The sequence below is a fragment of the Acomys russatus genome, chromosome 17 (genome assembly GCF_903995435.1).
Source record: "Acomys russatus chromosome 17, mAcoRus1.1, whole genome shotgun sequence".
NCBI lineage: Eukaryota > Metazoa > Chordata > Mammalia > Rodentia > Muridae > Acomys > Acomys russatus.
In genome coordinates, this window is record NC_067153.1 from 38,293,294 (window position 1) to 38,315,671 (window position 22,378).

At 46.1% G+C, this 22,378-nt stretch overlaps 1 protein-coding gene across 1 annotated transcript; it reads right to left on the minus strand.

Annotated features, from left to right (window-relative positions):
- Window positions 1–8,762: 8,762 nt before the first annotated feature.
- On the minus strand, window positions 8,763–12,657 carry Gml (glycosylphosphatidylinositol anchored molecule like). The gene is made up of 3 exons (XM_051160528.1): window positions 12,537–12,657; window positions 9,006–9,057; window positions 8,763–8,946 (listed from the first exon to the last, which is right to left on the minus strand). Exons 1-3 carry the CDS (start codon window positions 12,655–12,657, stop codon window positions 8,763–8,765), a joined length of 357 nt encoding a protein of 118 aa, XP_051016485.1.
- Between the last annotated feature and the right edge of the window lie 9,721 nt (window positions 12,658–22,378).

Genomic DNA, 22,378 nt, shown 5'->3' on the forward strand with positions numbered 1-22,378 from the left:
TGTCTGTCTGTCTGTCTGTCTGTCTGTCTATGTCTATATATCCATCATCTATCTATCTTGTTCTCTCTTCTTTTTACTATAAATTGGCTTATAAAGAATAGATGGAAGAATTGAACTCTGACCCCTAAACATGGTAAAACTCTTACCAACAGATGGCCACCATGAAAGAGGAGAGAGACAGAAGAGGCAGTCAGAGGAACTTGGCTTGGTCCCCAAGGACCTGAGGAAAGATTCCCTTCCAGGAAGCAAGTTGGCCTGGGCCCAGCCCACAAAAGCACCAAGGACAGGCAACAGGAGAAAACAGGCACTCTGCTCCTGAAACACCCCTCCTCCAAGCCCTCAATGTAGCCTGATATTTAGACATTTTCCTAGAGGAGTCATTTGCCTTGTAGTCACTGAAGCAAATGTGGAAGTATCTTGCCCTGTCTTCCTACCCAGGAGACCCATTCTAGGGAAGTCAGAAAAGGAGGGGATTGCAGCTCAGTGGGTGTCGAACTCTTTCCAATGAACTCCAAAGTGCTTCCAGCTTCAGGCCTTTTACTTCAGGAAGGAAGAACAGTGACGCTGGGTCTTAGTCTGCTAACCTAAGTTGGGCCAAGCTGTAGAATTCATGTAAATGATGGTTTGAATGAGATATTTCCCAATAGTCTGTGGCATTTGACTACTTGGTCCCCAGTTGGTGGAACCATCTTATTGGAGGAGGAGTGTCCCTGGGGCTGGGCTTAAGGTTTCAAAAGCCTCATGTTATCCCCAGTGTGATCCTTGCTTCCTGTTTGTGGCTCAAGCTGTGAGATCACATCTGCTGCTCCAGACATCTGTCACCTGCCACTTCCCCTCCACCATCATGAATTCTAACTCTCTGGAACTGTAAGGTCAAAAGAAACTCTTCCATAAGTTGCCTTGGACTTGGTGTTATCTAACAGCAACAGAGATAACTAATACAGTGGCCCCCTGGTCTTTCCAGTTTGTAGGACTTCCCACATGGACCACATGCCCAGTCTCAATACCAGCATTCCCCCCATATGGTCCATTTGCTTTCCCTGGACTCACCCCTTCACTCCTCCTACACTTGCTGCTAAGGCCGGCCTCAGGAAGACAGCACGTATGCAGTGACTGGCTTCTCCACAAGACCACCAAACACTAAATACTAATCCATTGGAGACACCTGGAGATGATTTCCAGTTGACCCTTTCATTGGGAAAAGCGTGGAGAGAAGGACGCGGCTCAGCACGATCATTAAATAATTTAGTAGGAGTGACTCCAGAAGGAAATCATTCTTTGTAAATCAATTCAGTGTTGGCTTAACAAGTGAGGGTTTACTCAAGAAGAAAACATAGTAGGTGTTGGAGAAGCTTAAACTCTAGTCTCAAATATCTGATTTGGTGAAAAGATAAAACAAGATTCTTGGTTTTCTAAGTCAATTTTTGTAAACACTGTGAAAAGCTGATCAATACTTCAAAAAGGAAATGTTGTTTCAACAGGGTTAACATCAGTTATATCTCAGTATAAGAGGAATTGGGAATATAAGAGGAACCATGGAAGTGGGACTCAGTTGGAACTTTAAGATAACCAATTTTTATAAATTTCTTATGAAAACTCTTTTATGTAAAAAGTATCATACTTCTCAAAGCTCCTTTACAAAAATACACAGACTAATTGGAATTCTTATATCTCTTCGTAAAGAAATGATGGCTCATAGCACATAACAGAAATTAGTTATTATTACAAATACACTGTAAACAGAAGCTGTAATTAAAATTCATTATCTGCACATTTTAATCTCTCTCTCTCTGTCTCTTTGTTTCTCTGTCTCTCTCTCTCTCTCTCTCTATCTCTATCTCTCTCTCTCTCTCTCTCTCTCTCTCTGTCTCTCTCTCTCTCTCTCTCTCTATCTCTATCTCTCTCTCTCTCTCCCCCTGTGTGTGTGTGTTTGTGTGTGTGTGTTTCAACAACAACAACAACAAACCCCCTTTTTTCTCTTAGGATGTGTCTATGCTTACCTTGGAAAGATGGCTCAGAAGTTAAGAGCACTGGTTGCTCTTCCAAAGGATCAGGTTCTAGTCCCAGACCCCACACAGTGGCTCACAGACATCTATAACTCTAATTTCAAAAGATCTGATACCCTCCTCTAGCCTCCCTAGGCATTGTATTTGCTTGTACAAAGCCATACATAAAGCCAAATTACCCATACACATAAAATACTTTTTTAATGTGCGCAACTGTCCTATTTTCCATTCTCTCTGCCCAGCCAGATCCTGCATATATTGCACCGGAATGAAGACAGGTGAATCCACCTGATCCTTCCAACTCTGCACTCTCCCTAACCCTTCAGATCTAGCCTGGGTCCCTCATCCAGTGCCCTGGCCTAGTTTGTTCACCCTTATTTGCATGGTCCTCAGCCTCCAGGCTTGGGCCAGGACCCACCTCATCCACTCTCATGCTATAGGCCCCTCTTGCACTGTATTTTAACCCTTCTCAGATACTGCAGATCTTGTACCAGAGTCTAACTGGGTGAATCCTCCTGACCTTCTCCTTCATGACCCCTCCCTAATCCTCAGATTTACCCACAAAACTCCAGGCTTGGATCAGGATGCACATTAAACACCAGTCTAGCTTCCTGTGTCTCCTTGGCTTCATTCTTAGTTTTATCCAAGCTTAAGGCCCAACCTGGTCCACCAGTCTTGTGTTCTAGCCAAACCTGTTCTGTCTATATCAGATACAGAACTGACCAAAGAAGTCCCTATGTCCAAACTTCATGGTAAAAATACAGAAAATATGAAAAATCAGGGCAGTATCTTCCCCAGAAAAACCACCAGTCTTCTGGAAATGTTAGCCAATGAGAACTACCTAAATGAAAGCCAGGGCACAGACTTTGAAAGAGAACTCATAAGCTTCACCAAAGATTTCAAGGAGTTTTAAAGAGACACAAAGAAACAGCTCAATGAACTTTCAGAGAACGAACACCTGAATGAATCCCAGGAAAATACAAACATAAAACTGATTTTTAAAAAATGACAAAGACAGGCCAGGAATTGAAACAAACTTCAATAAAGAAAAGCACTGAAGAAAGCTCAAACTGAAATGAATACATATTTTTTTAAAAAAAAACTCAATAACCCAACTGGGAAACTCAAGGGAAATCCTTACACATAGAATGAAATCAATAAAAATATGTAATATCAGGGCTTGAAGATAAAGTAGAATATCTAGATGAAGTAAGCAAAGAATATGAAAAAAAAACGACAAGAAAAAACCTACAGAAAATGTGGGACATGGAGAAAAGACCAAACCTTCGAATTATAGGAATAGATGAGGGAGAAGAATGCCAGGTCAAGGGCATAGACAGATCTTCAACAATATCATAGAAAAAAAAGTCTCTAAATTAACGGATGACACATCCACACAGATAACAAGAAGCATACAGAACACCAACTAAACATGACCAGAAAAGAAAACTCCCACAATACAGCATAGTTAAAACACAAAGTATATAGAAAGGCTATTGGAAGCTGCACACACAAATCACATAGTCACACATAAAGGAAAGCCCATCAAATAATAGCTGATTTCTCAATGGAATTCTGAAAGCCAGAAGAGTCTGGAGCAATGAATTCCAAGTCCTAAAAGACTGTGACTGGCAACCTATTTTAATGCACTCAATAAAACAATCTGCCATCAATGAAGGAGGAGAGAGAAAAGCTCTCCGTGATATAAACAGCCAACAAACTTATATACAAGATCAAGCCTAAGGAGAACACATGAAGCAATATTTCAAGCTGGAGAGAAAAGCAAGCATAACCAAGAGACTGTAGAAAGGCAATAAAGCTATAATTACTGAAACACAAAATACCACTACCACTAAAGGTCAACAACACCGTGATTGCAATCAACACTCACTTTCAATAATAATTTTAAATATTAATGTCCCCCTTTTCCAAGCAAAAGACATAGGCTGGCTAAAAGGCTTGAAACAAAATCAATCTGTTTTCTACAAGAAATACACGTTAGTTTTAACAATAAGTATGACCTAAAAGTGAAAAGATAGATAAGAGTTCTCCAATTAAATGGGATCAGAAAGCATGAAGGTACTGCTATCCTACTGTCTGACAAAACAGACTTAAAACTAAAACTAGTCAGAAGAGATGAAGAGGGACACTTGATTATAATTAAGATAACAGTTAAATAAGAAGACATTGCTATCCTAAACATATATACACCACACTCTAGTGCACCAAATTTCATATGAAGTGCACTCAATAAGAGGTGATTTCAGTACCCCACTTTCTTCAATAAACATGCATCTGGACAAAACTTAAGCAGAAAACACCACAATTTAATGACATTATGCACCAAATGAACCTCACAGATATCTACAGAAACTTACACACACACACACACACACACACACACACACACACACACACATACACACACACACCACTAAAGGCACTCTACTCAGCAGCACATGGAGGCCTCTCTAAAGCAGACCACATCTAGGGGAACGAAACAAATTTAAGAATCAAAAGGATTAAAATAACATCAAGTACTCTATCTGTCCACCATGCAATAAAATTTAAAACTGACACCAAAGGAAATCTTTAGACACTTACAAACTCATGGAGATGAAGCAACCCATTGCTGAATGATTAAAGAGTAAAACAATGAATAAAGAGAAAATTTTACTCTGTAGGTCTTCTTGTGGTGTCCTTGACCCCTTTGGCTCCCTCTGTCCTTCCTCCCACTCTTCTATAAAACTCCCTGAGCTCAGCCTTTTCTTAGGCTGTGAGTCTCTGCATCTGTTTCCATCAGCTGCTGGATGATGCCTCTTAGGACACAGTTATGCTAGGCTCCTGTCTACTGAGTATCATGAATAGTGACAGGGACTGGCTCTTTCCCATGGGGTGAGTCTCATGTTGGGCCAGTCATTAGTTGCCCATTTCCACAATCTCTGCTCCATCTTTATCCCTACACTTCTTGTAAGCAAGACAAATTTTGGGTGGAAGGTTTCATGGGTGGCTTGGTATTACCTTCCCTCCACTAGAAGTCACACCTGGCTACAGGAGGTGGCAACTTCGGGCTCCTTAACTCCCGACTGCTACAAGCCTCAGAGAGGTTCACTCCTGTAGACTTCCAGGAGCCTTCCCATCCCAGAAACGCCCCCCCCTTTACCAATATCCTTTCTGTCTCTCTCTGTCTTCTCCCACCCCATCCCCCACTTTCCCCACACTTGATCCTCACCCCTGTTCTCCTCCCCACCCCCTCTCCTATTTAGTTCCTTCCCTCCATCTACTTCAAATGTCTACTTTATTTCTCCTTCTGAGTGAAATTCAAGTATTCTTCCCTGGGCCCTCCTTGGCTTCTTTGAGTCTGTGGATTGTACCACAGTTGCCCTGTATTTACGGCTAACATCCACTTATAAGTGAGTACACACCATGCATGTCTTTCTGGCTCTGGGTTATCTCACTCAGGATGATCTTTTCTAGCTCCATCCATTTGCCTGGACATTTCATGATGTCTTTGTTTTTAATACTTGAGTAGTATTCCACTGTGTAAATATACCACATTTTCTTTATCCACTCTTTGGATGAGGGGTACCTTCATTATTTCTGGTTTCTGGCTATTATGAATGAAGCTACTATGAACATAGTTGAGCAAGTGTCCTTGTGGTATGGTGGAGCAACTTTTAGGTATGTGCCCGGGAGTGATATCGTTGGGTCTTGGGGTAGAACTATTACCATTTTTTTTTTTTTTTGTGAAACTTCCAGATTGATTTCCACAGTGTCTGTACAAGTTTGCACTACCACTATGTGCTTTCACTTGAGTTTTTGATCTTAGCCATTCTTATTGGTGTAAGATAGAATCTCAGAGTCAATTTGATTTGCATTTCCCTGATGACTAAGGATGTGGAACATTTTTAAGTGCTTCTTGGCCATTAGCTCACAGAGACTGAAACACTAAACAAAAAGCATGCTCAGGCTGGACCTAGATACCCTAGACATATGTAGCATATGCACAACTTGGTCATCATGTGGGTCCCCTAACAACGGGAGTAGGAGCTGTCTCTGACTCTGTTGCCCGCCTCTGGATCCCTTTCCCCCAGCTGAGCTGCCTTGTCAGGCCTCAGTGGGAAATGATGCATTTAATCCTGCTGTCAGTAGAGATGACAGGGTGAGTTGGTACTCACTGAGGGCCCCCTTTGCCCTGAGAAGGAGATGAGGGATGGAGGCATGAGGCTGGGACTGGAAGAAGTGGAGGAAGGAAGCTGGGATCAGGCTATAAAGTCTTTAAGTAAATAAATAAAGGAAAAATAATTTAGAAGATATATGTGTTGGGGGGAGATGGAGGGTACTTGAAGGAGGGAAAGAGGGTAAATATGATTATATTTCATTGTAGAAATGCATGAAATGCTTCAGAATGAAGGAAAACTTATAATAAAAACCCTCACAAACTAATATATAAAAAAATTACAGTATAGTTCAAGAAAAAACAATACTGAGCATTAAAAAGAAAATAAAAGAAAAAAGAATACATTTTCTAGAACTAAATTAAAGAGAAAAAAGAAAACAACAAAACTCTAGAGACACAATAAAATAAAATTCTTTTTAAACAAAATTTTCTATTACATACAGTATTTTGCCTGCGTGTATTCCTGGCCTCCAGAAGAGGCACCAGATCTCATTATAGATGGTTGTGAGCCACCACGTGGTTGCTGGGAATCGAACTCATGACCTCTGGAAGAACAGGCAACGCTCTTAATCTCTGAGCCATTTCTCCAGCTCTAAAATAACTTCTATAAAAACATCTTTATTTTTTTTTCCTGTGAAATCACCGCCTCATCTCCTTTTTATATGAACAAAAAACTGGGAACATAAAAAATGTGATGCTGGAGTCCAGCTGCTGCCGAGGCCACAAATGCATACCCAGGGGAGCCCTGCCACTCTCACAGGTATGATGGGCGCCCTACAGACACAGTGTGTCCATGGTCCCTAGCTACAGACTTCCGGGTACCAGGATTTCTCACCTGGGAAAGTGAATTTACATGAAATCAGATATTGGTGGCTACACTTCCAAGAGGTGAAACTTGAAGACATTATGCAAGTTGAGAGAGATTATATGCATGTATATAATTATGTGTACGGTTATACATATTTATAATGTATCCTTAATAAATGTATGTATGGATGTGTATATATACATATGTGTGTGTAAATATGTATATGTATGTGTGTGTGTGTATATATATATATATATATACATATATATATATATGTATGTATGTATGTATATCATAGTGCAATGAGTTATCAAAGGCCAAGCATCATGGAAGGCCAATCGTAGGTGATGTCCAGAACATAAAAATCTATACAGACAGGAAATGCAGTAGTACAGGCTGGTTGGTTAGTGGGTAAGGACAGCCTGGACGGTTCAGGAAAAGGGTCATGAATGGTCCTGAGGTTTGTTTTAGGGAAAAGCATTTGAAAATCGACTGTGGTGGAGACTGGCATAGCCACAAACACAATATGCAAAACACCTGAATTTTATGTATGAAATGGGTGAGTTGTGCATTATGTGATTTGTATCTTACAAAGCCATCACACCTAATGCCAAATGTTGCACAAAACAGGCACGGAGCCCTCTTGTGTGTGGACCGACGTGGACGGTACTACTAAAAAAACAAACAAACAAACACAAAAACAAAAAACAAACTACAAAACAAAAACAAAAATAAAACCCCAAAAGCCAGACAGACATAGAGGAACACAAGATAATCAGTGCGAAAAGTGATAGTCCTTGTCCTCATCCACTTAGGTGTGGTCCCTACTACGCGTGGGAGGCAGCCTCATCTGACTGCTCTGGCTATGGTGGCTTGAAAATGTGACTGACCTTACGTCCCTAGACTTCCCAAAGATGGGGGGCTTCGGTGCAGTCTGTTGAGAGCCTGGTGAGCAAAGACTGAGGGACATTCCGACGAGATTCTCCTCAGGACACTGTACCCTAGGCACTCTGTGTTTCTATCCTGTGGGTTGCAGCATTTGGACTCACGGCTGGCTGCCTTGTCAGTCCTGAGCTGAAGCCATAGCCTGACGCCCTGCCCCACCAGCTTAGATAGCCAGGCCTATCACAGCCATTTCTCTGCCTCTCTCTACCATACTCCGCAGTGCATTTCATTTGTGTGCGTGCATATGCACAATTCCCGAGCATTTTAGAGGTGGAGGCCCCCTCCCCGCTCCAAAAGAGGGCCACGTTCATGCATGTAATAAAAATTTTTAACTTAGTGGAGACTGCCAGGGGTTAACAATGGGGAAACATCCTGCCACTTCAGTGACAGCAGGTGGTGGGAAAGAGGCAAGCCAGTTCCCAAGGAATTTGTCCCACAGCACAGGGAAAACACAGGTGTGACTGTCAGGTCCAGTGGGCCAGGTGGCTCTCACTGCCAGGCAGCAGCCCTGTTCCCTTCTCCCAAGACTGAAGCCTGAAAGGATTGTGCAAGAAATTAGGTCCTCCCCGCTCAGCTGGAACCTTTCTTGGGAGCCCGTGTACTCACTGGGCTCAGAACACTTGCGAGGAGTCTGCGCAGAGAGCCCAGGCTGAGTGTGCCAGCACAGCAGGAAAACAGTGGCCAGGGGCGTTTTCAACAAACAATGTCTTTATTTCTTCCTTACAACAAGCTTAGGAACACTGTCCCTGCTTCTCGAGGAAGCAACAGAGAACCAAGTTGCTTTCAACTGTGGGAAGACGAGGACACCCCAGAGAGGGGGCTCTCAGGCCAGTATGCCGCTGGAGAGTATCGAGGCAAGGCTCAGGAGAAGGTTGAACTCCCCCAGACACACAGCCCTCTCAATCGTGGTCTCCTCAACCACCGCGTCAGGTAGCAAGTCCCTCTCTATATTAGAAGGTCCTACATTGTTGCAATTGTGGGTCACACAGCAGTGGACATAGTAGAAGCTATTGGTTTGGGTAAGCCTCCTAAACACCGGTGAGGCTCGTGAACTTTATACACGAACGAGCAGTTCTCATTGCAGTTCTTGTAGGTGAGGAGTTCTCGAGAGTTCATACCTAGAAAGGAGGCCGTCAGGACAGTTATCTACCACCTTCATATTTTCATTGCAAACTCACCACCACAGCCGACCACAACTAGCTGGCTCCAAAACCTTATTAACTCGAGACATTGACAAGAGGGCCCGACTGCTCCGGTACCAACTTCTGCACTTACCTTTCTATGCATGCTACCTACCATCTTTACATCTGTCCCTGTCTCTCCCCAGTTGGCATCTTAGTCACAGGACATACAGATATGCAGATGACATATCCTGTTCGGTTTGGGTTCTCCTGTTACCCTAAGCGTTCCTAAGTTCTAGAACGGAACAGTGACCGGAAGCGGTGCTCCTTGAGACTCTAGAGAGGTTTTCACAGACATGCCCACAGCCACGACTCCAGAGTGAACTCCTTCCCAACCCTCTACCTGGCTTTCCAAGCTTTGGCACCTGTGGACGAAGCACAGGGGCCCCTGAGGACTGACATGTTCTCTACGACAGACAGATTCGATGGCCCATCCCAAGCAAGGCTCCATAGAGACCAAGATGCCATGGACACTGGCTTCAGCCCACTAGAGCTGTCTGGCTTGTGTGGAGGAATGCCTTGAGTGGATGTAGCAGTTGTCAATAAAGTGCTGCTTAGCCAATCAGATGGGCAGAAGGTCAGGCAGTGGAAGGCGGGGCCTCCAGGAGAGGAGGAGGAGGAGGAGCTGGGAGTTGACACTTGGGAGGGAGGGGACAGTTGGTGAAGAGAAGCTGCCTTAGGAGGATCACATTGGCAAGTGACTGGGATATAGCAGGTTGTGAGGACACAGGATTAGAGTCGTTTAGTTTAGTTTCCTAGTAGATTAGCAGTGGTTTGGATTCTGCCCAGCGTAGTGCTGGACGCTTTAAAAACGGATCAGTTATTGGTTTCCTTGGCCATACAGACATGAGCCCCACTGGCAACACCTGGCTAGGACCCCTGGGCTGAGTGAAGTCTTGAGGCCTCGCTGCTCCTTATTGGCCTCATGGTCCGCAGCTATTATTTAGCTCCTCCGCTGTGGAACTTACTCTGACTGCTTCCGCATCCACAGTCCTGAGACTTGCCCGGCGCCAAACACACAGCGGAAGGAGCTTGCGGTCATGAACCGATCGATCCATTGATCGATCCATCGATCGATCGGCCGCCTCCTCCACATAAACTCCGTGTTACTCAGCAGTTGAACTTCAGCTCTCTGTCAGGGCTCTCGACTCAGTCCTCTCTTTACCAATCGTTGAGCTCCCAATATTTCCTCCTCCGGGGTGGCTTCCCTGTCTATTCGGGAAAGGGCCTTCCTGTGTGAAGGAGCCGACAGGCCCTACCCTCGCAGTAATGTACAGGTTTTTAGTTGTACTGTGGTGGAGAAATAACTCCAAGTAGCGCCATTTGGGAGGACCTTACCACACCCGTCCATTTATCCCGTTGGCACGAGTGCGGTCACGGGAAATGTGAGCATGTGGCCATTTTTATCTTGGTCTTTTATGGGGATTCCCACTTGTTAGCAGTGTTGTCAGATTGTCCCTTGCAGATGTGGGCAAAGTAAAGCCTCAGGAGGGGGCAAATCCAGGCCCTCAACTGCCTCCAGAAACAAACCCCTGTTAGAACAAATCAGCGATGTGTCGTCTTAGGGCGACTTCCTCCTGGACAAGAGGCACGAGGCCTAAGACCTTTGCTGTCTCATCCTTTCCAGATAAAGTTCTTTCCTCCTAGATCTAGAGACCTAGTGAGTTTAGCCTCCGTGCTGTCACTTCTAGACACCACGGCAGGGGGCGTTTAAATTGGGGACTTCAGAACTGCCTGATTGCCTGCGTTTTAGAAACACTGTCCCTTTTGCTGCCCCCTTCCCAGCCCAGTGGCTGTCTTCATCACAGTTACTCCATGTACATGCACTGAAGAAGGTTACATCTTCACTGCAATCCGTCCTGTCGCCTCCACAAAGCATCCCTGCTCATCTAAGGGTTATTTATTTTGCCTGTGTGGGCGCCCTAATCCAGCTCTTGCCTTTCCATCTCAGATTTCAAGCCTCACCTTGGGGAACTGAGGCACCTCAGTGCTTGAGTTTGGCTAGCTGGGGTGTACGGTGGTGTGGATGAGAGCGTCCCTCATAGGCTCCTATGTTTGAATACTTGGTTCCCAGTTGGTGGAATGGTTTGGGAAGGATTAGACTGCGTGGCCTTATCAGGGGCTTGTGGTCACTCATCACTCATCACTCAGGGGGTGGGGGGAAGGCTTTGAGGCTTCATGGGACTAGCAACCTTCACAGTTAGCTCTCTCTGTTTCCTGCTTGCAGATCTAGGTGTGAGTTTTCAGCTGTTGGTGCCATCGTGCCTTGCTTCCACCACCATAGACCCTGACCTTCTGAAAACACAAACCCAATTAAATGTCTTAGTTTAAAAATGGCCTTGGTCGTGCTGTTTTATCAGAACAATGGAAAAGTAACTAACACAAGATGTGACTTGCACAAGACCAGAAATCAGTATGTGTGCACAGATTCATTCACAAAAGCTGAGCCTGGCTGACTGCCTACATGAATAGCAAGAAACCCCCTCAAGGGACAAAGGCCTGGAGGGGCCACAGCAGTCTCATTCCCTGGATATTTGGGCTGTCTAGACTGTCGGCTTACCACCAACCACAGGCTCTTGGCTCCATGAGCTGACGAGCCTTGCCCTGTCAGAGGGCTGAGCCCAGAGGGCTGTGAACAGATGAGTGCCAGATGAGGGGTGGAGATAGCTCCAGAGAGAGCAGACCGACCCCACGCCCTAAAACTGTGCAGGTAGGCTTAGTCACTGTAAGCAACCAAACCGCAGATACTTACGTACGGCAAGTACTATACAATGTTTATCATTTTCTCGGCATTGCTTAGTGTTTGGGCAATTGAAGGTGTTCATCTCTGCACAGTGGTGGCATGTCAGTCTTTCAGCCTCTGAGGAAGGAAATACAAGTGGTGGGCTTTTGCCCCAAGAAGACTTTTTACCATTATACTCCCACCCCAAGCCCTTCCTCTCTCAGGGCTGTTTCCCAGTGCAGTTGTCTACACAAGCCACCCCAAGGCTTATAGAGCTCAGATCCTGGCGTAGTCTAAGGCAGGGCTAGACCAGCTCCCAGGAGAGCAGCGACCCCATCCAAGATCTTTCCTTGCCCTAAAAGACCAGTCACATGCATAACAACTGAACACTTCAGAGAAGTCCATCCATCTGTGGCACCCCTCCAGGGCTTCTCTGGACTTGGCCCCTGTTGTCCCTGCTGGGGCAGTGCTATGGCAGACCTCCCTTGGGTCTTCTGCTCAGCAGCTCTCTGCTGGAGCCTTCAGTCCATTCAACAATCCACTGTTGAATCTTGGGTCTCAAGTTAACACAACAATACTCAGGCCACCTGGTTCTGGTGAGCCCAATTCCAAGCAAGCCTTCTTATAACCCTAGTCAACTCTAGGTGGATTGTCCTTCCATCCAGCACACTGGGTGTCTTGGGATCATACTTACCTTGCCTAGGCTCGATGTCAATGCTCAAGCCACTGGTACTGTTGTCCAACCCAGTGGCATTGTTGACAGTAGTACCCACCCGTGGGAGCCCCAGGAGAAGTAACAAGAAGAAGGGGAGCATCGTTTCCAACAGACAGGTGGACCTGAAAGCGAAGAGAGACATGTCCCCATCAGTGGCAGTAAGGCTCCTTGCCGCAGGTCCACACCCCCTGCATCAATGCACAGAGCCACAGCTTCAGCAGCCTGTCCTATTGGTCCTACCACGGAGAGCTTCAGGTCCTGCCTGCTTCATCCTCCTCGGCTGTGTGTGCACATCTTGTTTCCCACTTCTGAAACTGTCCTGATGGCTCAGTCATCTTCCCCCTTCTAGATTTTCTTGCTCCCATGGACATAGCCCACATCCTCCCCTCCCAACCTGACATTGGCTTTGGTTAGCCTACCCTTGTTAGAACCCTTTCCTCATCTGCCCACTTCCCCATTCTAGAATCATCCTGCTGGGTGCCCTGACTTTTCCTTATGCAACTGGCCCATGGGACTAGATCTTATCTTGTATCTGGAACTTTGCTGCTTCACTGGAATCTAATGTGCCCTTCTGGAATGTTCCAGGCTAGTTACTCAAGCTCTGATAGTACTTCCTAGCTGTTGACCCCACTGGACTTGTCTGTGTTCGTGGGAATGTTCTAGAAGGTCCTTTCTGAGGAAGGTGGGCAACATGCTCCCTCTGGAGACCACCCTGAAGACTTTCTCCATGCAAGGGCCACTGTACCTCTACGCCTTCCTTCAGGCTTCACAGTCTGGAGCACCATTTCCTCACTCACAACTCTGACCACCACTCTGAGTGACTCACCCAACATGGAAACCTCTCACCTGCTATTCTTCCTGCGGGGCTCTGAATTTCTATTGTTGCCACCCCTCAGGCCTTGAGACACACTCAGGCCTTGAGACTCTCTCTCTGTGCTTCTCCCTCAAGGCCTCTATCTAGGTGCCTCTGCTTTGGGGCTACCTTCTATTGGAGCTCTGCTCTTAGGCTGTGATCATCTCCGACCATCTCTTGGTGCCCTTTCCTCAGGCCTCTGAATAGTGGCGCTCTTCTTTCAAGCGTCTGACCAACTCTTGGCACCACTCCCTCAGAGCTTCAAACCTCTCTCGGTGCCCTTCCCTCGAGGGTCTCTCCCCCTACTCTCTCTTTAGTACCCTTCCCTTGGATCCTGACCCTCTCTTGGTGCCCCTCCTTCAGAAATTTGGCCCTCTCTTGCTCTCTCCCCTCTGAACTGGGATCCTCTCTTGGACCCCTTCCTTCAGGGCTCTAAGCAGCTCCTGATACCCTTCCTGCAGGCTTCCCACTCTCTTGCTACCCTTCCCTCAAGCTTCAGAACATCTCTTCATCCCCTTTCCTCTAAGTATCCGACCTATTGGCATCCTTGGGGCTCTGGCCTTTTCTTGGCTCTCTTCGCTCATTGTTCTCTCTCTCTCTCTCTCTCTCTCTCTCTCTCTCTCTCTCTCTCTCTCTCTCTCTCTCTCTCTCTCTTTGTTACCCTCCTTCAGTGTTTGAACCTCACATGGTGCCTTTCCAAGAGGTCTCCTGCCCTCTCTTGATGTCTTTCTCTCAAAGTTCTCACACTCACTTTGTGCCCGTCCCTCAGAGCTCCCTTCCTTTCCCCAATGCTCCAATTCTCCCCTAGGGCCCAGGGCCTTCCCCCAGGGCTCCAGTTCTCTTGGGCCCCTCCTTCAGTGAACAAAACTCCTCTTGGAACCCTTCCCTCGGTGCTCAGATGCTTTCTTGGGGCCCCTCTTTCAAATTCCAGTTCTCTGTTGGTACACTTCCCCTGGGGTTCCAACCCTCTCTTCCAATGACCCTCCTCTGCATACAGTTCTCTCAAGATCCTCTTGGGGGGCCCCCTCTTTCAGGGCTCCAACCTTCTCTTAGCGCCCTTCCCTCACTGCTCAGAAGCTCTCTAGGACCACTTCAGTCAAGGCATATGGCCCTCTCTTAGCATGATCTGATCCCTTCCTGAGACTCTTCCCTCCAGACTTCCACCTCCCTGCATTCAGGCCTGCTGCTCCCTCTTTGTGCCTCTACTTCAGAGCCCCAACCTCAGGTACCCTATTCTCAATGTTCCGGGCCTCTTTTGGTACATCTCACTCAAGCCTCTTTTCTTGTTACTGACCCTTGGTTCCATCTCTCAGGGTTTCCACCTCTCTTATCGTATCTTCGTCAGGCTACAGTCATTTCTTTGGTGTACTTCAGGGCTCCTACTATCTCTGTCAACCTCTCTTGGTGCTCTTTTAAGAGTATTCTCACTCTCTTGGTTCCCTTCCCCAGGGTTCCAAGACTCTCTTGCGCTCTTTCTTCTTCAGTGCCCCAAATCTCTGGGAACCACACCTTCAAGGCTCCAACTTTCTGTTGGCACCTTTCCTTCAGTGCCCACAGTATATCTTGGGGCCCCTCTCAAGGCCCTACACATCTCTTGGTGCCCTTCCTTTTTTGGTTCCAACCCTCTTGGTGACATTTCCTGACCTTTCAGACTTCCCCTCACCCTCACCATTTCTTTTAAGGGTACTAACCATCTCTTGGTGCCCTTTCTTTGACCTCTGACTATCAAACCCACCTGCTGGCCTCTCTTTTCTTAGCATCTCTCCCTAGGGCTCTCTGAAGCTCTCTTGGCAACCTCTCAAAGCTCTGACCCTCTCTTGAAGTTCCTCCCTCAGAAATCTGACTCCCTTGGTGCCCCACCTCATGTCTCTCCCTCTCTCCACACCGCTCCCACTCCCTCTTAGCACTAAGGATCTCAAGACCTCTCTCTCTCTCTCTCTCTCTCTCTCTCTCTCTCTCTCTCTCTCTCTCTCTCCCTCTCTCCCTCTCTCCCTCTCTCCCCCCCCCCCCAACCCTCAGTGTCCTTCAGGCCTCCAAACCTATTTGGAGCCCTTCTTTCAGGCCTCCACTCTCTTAGGCACTCCTTTGCGTACCTAACACCGCTTCTGGAGCCCCTCCCTCAAGCATCCAACTTAGTATTGGTGCCTTTTCCCCTGTGCCCGCCCCCCATCTCTCTTGGCGCCTTCCCTTCCCTCTGCTCTAATCCTCTACACATGCCCCTTTTCTCCTTCGGGGTACCTAGCACCTTTCCTTCAGATCCTTGCCTCAGGGCTCCAAATATTTCTTCTGGCGCTTCCCTTAAGACGTCTTTTGGTGCTCCTGCCTTGGCGTTCTAACTTTGTCTTGGGACCTGCCTTTGTGTCCCCAGTTATCTATTGGTACCTCTCCTTCGGGGTTCCAACTCGCTTGGTGCGCTTCTCTCAAGGTTCTGAAACCGTCTTCTAACCCCTGGAGCTCCAACGGTTTTAGTGTACTGCTGTAAAGGCTCCGACCCTCTCTTGGTGTGTTCTCTTCATGTTCCGACCCTTTTCACACAATTAAACCTGCCACTCTCAGCACATTCTTCCCTTATTTCTATCCCACTTAGGGCTGGAGCCTTTACAGCAGTACACTAAAACCTCCCAAGTGGCGCTACATGGAGTTATTTCTCCACCACAGTACAACTAAAAACCTGTACATTACTGCGAGGGTAGGGCCTGTCGGCTCCTTCACACAGGAAGGCCCTTTCCCGAATAGACAGGGAAGCCACCCCGGAAGGAGGAAATATTGGGAGCTCAACGATTGGTAAAGAGAGGACTGAGTCGAGAGCCCTGACAGAGAGCTGAAGTTCAACTGCTGAGTAACACGGAGTTTATGTGGAGGAGGCGGCCGATCGATCGATGGATCGATCAATGGATCGATCGGTTCATGACCGCAAGCTCCTTCCGCTGTGTGTTTGGCGCCGGGCAAGTCTCAGGACTGTGGATGCGGAAGCAGTCAGAGTGAGTTCCACAGCGGAGGAGCTAAATAATAGCTGCGGACCATGAGGCCAATAAGGAGCAGCGAGGCCTCAAGACTTCACTCAGCCCAGGGGTCCTAGCCAGGTGTTGCCAGTGGGGCTCATGTCTGTATGGCCAAGGAAACCAATAACTGATCCGTTTTTAAAGCGTCCAGCACTACGCTGGGCAGAATCCAAACCACTGCTAATCTACTAGGAAACTAAACTAAACGACTCTAATCCTGTGTCCTCACAACCTGCTATATCCCAGTCACTTGCCAATGTGATCCTCCTAAGGCAGCTTCTCTTCACCAACTGTCCCCTCCCTCCCAAGTGTCAACTCCCAGCTCCTCCTCCTCCTCCTCTCCTGGAGGCCCCGCCTTCCACTGCCTGACCTTCTGCCCATCTGATTGGCTAAGCAGCACTTTATTGACAACTGCTACATCCACTCAAGGCATTCCTCCACACAAGCCAGACAGCTCTAGTGGGCTGAAGCCAGTGTCCATGGCATCTTGGTCTCTATGGAGCCTTGCTTGGGATGGGCCATCGAATCTGTCTGTCGTAGAGAACATGTCAGTCCTCAGGGGCCCCTGTGCTTCGTCCACAGGTGCCAAAGCTTGGAAAGCCAGGTAGAGGGTTGGGAAGGAGTTCACTCTGGAGTCGTGGCTGTGGGCATGTCTGTGAAAACCTCTCTAGAGTCTCAAGGAGCACCGCTTCCGGTCACTGTTCCGTTCTAGAACTTAGGAACGCTTAGGGTAACAGGAGAACCCAAACCGAACAGGATATGTCATCTGCATATCTGTATGTCCTGTGACTAAGATGCCAACTGGGGAGAGACAGGGACAGATGTAAAGATGGTAGGTAGCATGCATAGAAAGGTAAGTGCAGAAGTTGGTACCGGAGCAGTCGGGCCCTCTTGTCAATGTCTCGAGTTAATAAGGTTTTGGAGCCAGCTAGTTGTGGTCGGCTGTGGTGGTGAGTTTGCAATGAAAATATGAAGGTGGTAGATAACTGTCCTGACGGCCTCCTTTCTAGGTATGAACTCTCGAGAACTCCTCACCTACAAGAACTGCAATGAGAACTGCTCGTTCGTGTATAAAGTTCACGAGCCTCCACCGGTGTTTAGGAGGCTTACCCAAACCAATAGCTTCTACTATGTCCACTGCTGTGTGACCCACAATTGCAACAATGTAGGACCTTCTAATATAGAGAGGGACTTGCTACCTGACGCGGTGGTTGAGGAGACCACGATTGAGAGGGCTGTGTGTCTGGGGGAGTTCAACCTTCTCCTGAGCCTTGCCTCGATACTCTCCAGCGGCATACTGGCCTGAGAGCCCCCTCTCTGGGGTGTCCTCGTCTTCCCACAGTTGAAAGCAACTTGGTTCTCTGTTGCTTCCTCGAGAAGCAGGGACAGTGTTCCTAAGCTTGTTGTAAGGAAGAAATAAAGACATTGTTTGTTGAAAACGCCCCTGGCCACTGTTTTCCTGCTGTGCTGGCACACTCAGCCTGGGCTCTCTGCGCAGACTCCTCGCAAGTGTTCTGAGCCCAGTGAGTACACGGGCTCCCAAGAAAGGTTCCAGCTGAGCGGGGAGGACCTAATTTCTTGCACAATCCTTTCAGGCTTCAGTCTTGGGAGAAGGGAACAGGGCTGCTGCCTGGCAGTGAGAGCCACCTGGCCCACTGGACCTGACAGTCACACCTGTGTTTTCCCTGTGCTGTGGGACAAATTCCTTGGGAACTGGCTTGCCTCTTTCCCACCACCTGCTGTCACTGAAGTGGCAGGATGTTTCCCCATTGTTAACCCCTGGCAGTCTCCACTAAGTTAAAAATTTTTATTACATGCATGAACGTGGCCCTCTTTTGGAGCGGGGAGGGGGCCTCCACCTCTAAAATGCTCGGGAATTGTGCATATGCACGCACACAAATGCACTGCGGAGTATGGTAGAGAGAGGCAGAGAAATGGCTGTGATAGGCCTGGCTATCTAAGCTGGTGGGGCAGGGCGTCAGGCTATGGCTTCAGCTCAGGACTGACAAGGCAGCCAGCCGTGAGTCCAAATGCTGCAACCCACAGGATAGAAACACAGAGTGCCTAGGGTACAGTGTCCTGAGGAGAATCTCGTCGGAATGTCCCTCAGTCTTTGCTCACCAGGCTCTCAACAGACTGCACCGAAGCCCCCCATCTTTGGGAAGTCTAGGGACGTAAGGTCAGTCACATTTTCAAGCCACCATAGCCAGAGCAGTCAGATGAGGCTGCCTCCCACGCGTAGTAGGGACCACACGTAAGTGGATGAGGACAAGGACTATCACTTTTCGCACTGATTATCTTGTGTTCCTCTATGTCTGTCTGGCTTTTGGGGTTTTATTTTTGTTTTTGTTTTGTAGTTTGTTTTCTGTTTTTTGTTTTTGTGTTTGTTTGTTTGTTTTTTTAGTAGTACCGTCCACGTCGGTCCACACACAAGAGGGCTCCGTGCCTGTTTTGTGCAACATTTGGCATTAGGTGTGATGGCTTTGTAAGATACAAATCACATAATGCACAACTCACCCATTTCATACATAAAATTCAGGTGTTTTGCATATTGTGTTTGTGGCTATGCCAGTCTCCACCACAGTCGATTTTCAAATGCTTTTCCCTAAAACAAACCTCAGGACCATTCATGACCCTTTTCCTGAACCGTCCAGGCTGTCCTTACCCACTAACCAACCAGCCTGTACTACTGCATTTCCTGTCTGTATAGATTTTTATGTTCTGGACATCACCTACGATTGGCCTTCCATGATGCTTGGCCTTTGATAACTCATTGCACTATGATATACATACATACATACATACATATATATATATATATACACACACACACACATACATATACATATTTACACACACATATGTATATATACACATCCATACATACATTTATTAAGGATACATTATAAATATGTATAACCGTACACATAATTATATACATGCATATAATCTCTCTCAACTTGCATAATGTCTTCAAGTTTCACCTCTTGGAAGTGTAGCCACCAATATCTGATTTCATGTAAATTCACTTTCCCAGGTGAGAAATCCTGGTACCCGGAAGTCTGTAGCTAGGGACCATGGACACACTGTGTCTGTAGGGCGCCCATCATACCTGTGAGAGTGGCAGGGCTCCCCTGGGTATGCATTTGTGGCCTCGGCAGCAGCTGGACTCCAGCATCACATTTTTTGTGTTCCCAGCTTTTTGTTTATATAAAAAGGGACTGAGGGATGATATCACAGAGAAAAGAAAGAAGAAAAGGGTGTATCTACAGAAAAGGAACCCAAAAATGCGTGATAACCCCCCTCTCAGATTTATTGATTTATTTATTACATATACAGTCTTCTGCCTGTATGTACGCCCACGTGGCAGAAGAGCGCTCCAGAACTCATTATAGATCCTTTGAGTCACCATGTGGTTGCTGGAAACTGAACTCTGGTCCTCTGGAAGAACAGTGAGTTTCCTTAACCTTTGAGCCATCTCTCCAACCCATGATAATGACTCTTAATCATGACTTTCTTCAGAGGGTTGCTCCTGTTTGTGCCAAAAAATAAAAAATAAAAACCACCTGAAAAGCTAAAAACCAACAACAACAACAGAAAATTCCCCACAGCTCTGATCTCAAAGGGAATAAAAATAATTTATTCTGTCTAAGCCATTTGTTTAGTGACTACAGCCTGGGAACATGTATTTAGGTTACTACTAGGTTCATGTTTCAACAGGGAAGCAGTTTTGTGAAGGTTTTATAGATTTATAGAACAAAGGAAGTAATGAATCAAGGGAAGCTTAAATATATTGGTGAGTACTACAAAGAGGGGGCTACAGGCAAATGAAAGAAGCATTTCTATTGGCCCAAGATCCTATCTGATCAGCGCTTGGACTTTGGTTTTGTGGAAGCTGGTAACTTGCTAAGTTAATGGATGCCAAGCTTTTGGTCTATTAGTCACGTGATAGTAATTCTGATACAGAGGTAGTCAAGGATATGCTATTTGGGGACTAAAGCTAGTCAAAGATAGGTAATTAGACTCGGGAGCTGCAACATTATAAACTCTCCACATCACTGCAGGTTTTTTACATTTTTATTTGTATTTGTATTGATTTTTGTTTTGTTTTGTTTTTCATGAGCATTGGTGTTCTGCTTTCATGTATGTCTATACACCATGTGTGTGCCATGCCAGTGGAGGTCAAATGGTGTCCGATCCTTTGGAACTAAAAATAAAGGTCATGGTGAGCCATCATGTGGGTGCTGGGGTTTCAACCTGGGTCCTCCAGAAGAGCAGTCACTGTTCTGAGCCACTGTGCCATCTCTTTAGCCCCAACTGCAGTTTTAATCAGTCTTTATTTACACAGCTTCTTTTCTGGATTCTTGCCCACACTACCAAGTAAGTAATTATCATCAACTATCTTCTTTCTGCTAGCAAGCATTCACCACATAGTATATGACCTATTTTGTTGTTTCATGTTTAACATTTATGTTTTATCTTTAAAAAGGTTAATGTGAATGATAAGACTTATGATCACACCTGAACTCATACACTTGCCACTGGGTGGTGGTGTTGCACACCTTTAATCCCAACACTGGGGAGGCCGAGGTGGGCAGATCTCACAGTTCATGGCCAGTCTGGTCCACAGACTGAGTTCTAGGATAGCCAGGGCTACACAAAGAAACCCTATCTTGAAAAACAAATAAAACCTCTATTAAAGGTTCCTTAGGTGTTTCAGAACTGACTTCTTAGGGGTTTTCTTTTACTGTAATGGTTTTGTTCACAAAACTTGTTTTCAGGTTTTTTGTTGTTTTTGTTGTTTGTTTGTTGGTTGGTTGGTTGGTTGGTTGGTTTAGTTTGGTTTTTTCGAGACGGGGTATCTATGTGTAGCCTTGACTGTCCTGGACTTGCTTTGTAGACCAGACTAGCCTCAAACTCCCAGAGAGCCTCTGCCTCCCCGGAGTGCTGGGATTACAGGCGTGCGCCATCACGCCCAGCTGTTTTCAAAAACTTTTAATTGAACAAGCGCCTGTGCCTTTCTTGGTAACAAGATAGTTTATGACCCAAAAGTATTTAACATCGTCAATGTAGTCCTCTTCTGATGACTGTCGTTTGGGTACAACTTTCTTTTAATTGGCTCATATGTTAAGTTGATAATATCACTAAGTCTCATTACATTAAGATTAATTTAAAAGGGTCGAATGTTAAAAATGACAGGCTTGTCTGGTTCATGCCTGCAGTAGGGGTAAGTGCTGAAGCGTGCTTGCTTAGTACAGGTTATTTTAACTTCCTCATGGTAACACCAACGGAATCTGATTTTAAAAACTTTGAGATGACAAGAGAAGAAATGGACAAGTTGAGATTTACATTTTTAAAACTATGTGGAGTTTTGTCTGAGCTGTGTCTGATTGTCACACGGGGGTCATTGAATTTGATGCGTGTTATAAACAGCAAGATGTGTCATAAGATCTGAGCACTGTTTCAGTTATAAAGCGCCCTGCAGTTGGGTTCAAGCTGTGTACCTATGTGTGTGGGCGTATGTTTTTATATACATATTTTTATTTCTATATTTCTTTTACTGCATGTGTGTAGGTGGCTTACCAGCATGTGATTCATATGAGTTCAAAAGAGAGTATTGATTCCCTGGAACTGGAGTTATACATATTTTTGAGCTGACATATGAGTGCTGGGAACCAAACCATGTCCTGTCATGGTCGGATCAGGGATGTAAAGATGACTCAAAGGTGAGAAGAAAACTTTGGTCTCTGACCTACCTCATCTTGTTCCCTGCAAGAAAAAGCTGCAGGTTCAGCCGTTTGAGGACCAACCATCATTTTTTCCACCACTCTCTTTTATATAAATATGCAGCTCATATTACTAAACTGTGTCTCTTCCTAGTCAACTGGAAGTCATTTTAGCATTTCCCAAGAGTTGTAACAAGTACCAAGAATTTTCCCCATCATTTTCCTAACTTGCTCTGGAGC

Excerpts from the sequence above, each read along its gene's own strand:
- Gml (XM_051160528.1), bottom strand. The coding sequence starts at position 12,657 with ATGCTCCCCTTCTTCTTGTTACTTCTCCTGGGGCTCCCACGGGTGGGT. Across the intron at positions 9,058-12,536 it reads TGACATCGAGCCTAGGCAAG|GTATGAACTCTCGAGAACTC; the intron begins GTAAGTATGATC and ends CCTCCTTTCTAG. Across the intron at positions 8,947-9,005 it reads AACTGCAATGAGAACTGCTC|CTTCTACTATGTCCACTGCT; the intron begins GTTCGTGTATAA and ends CCAAACCAATAG.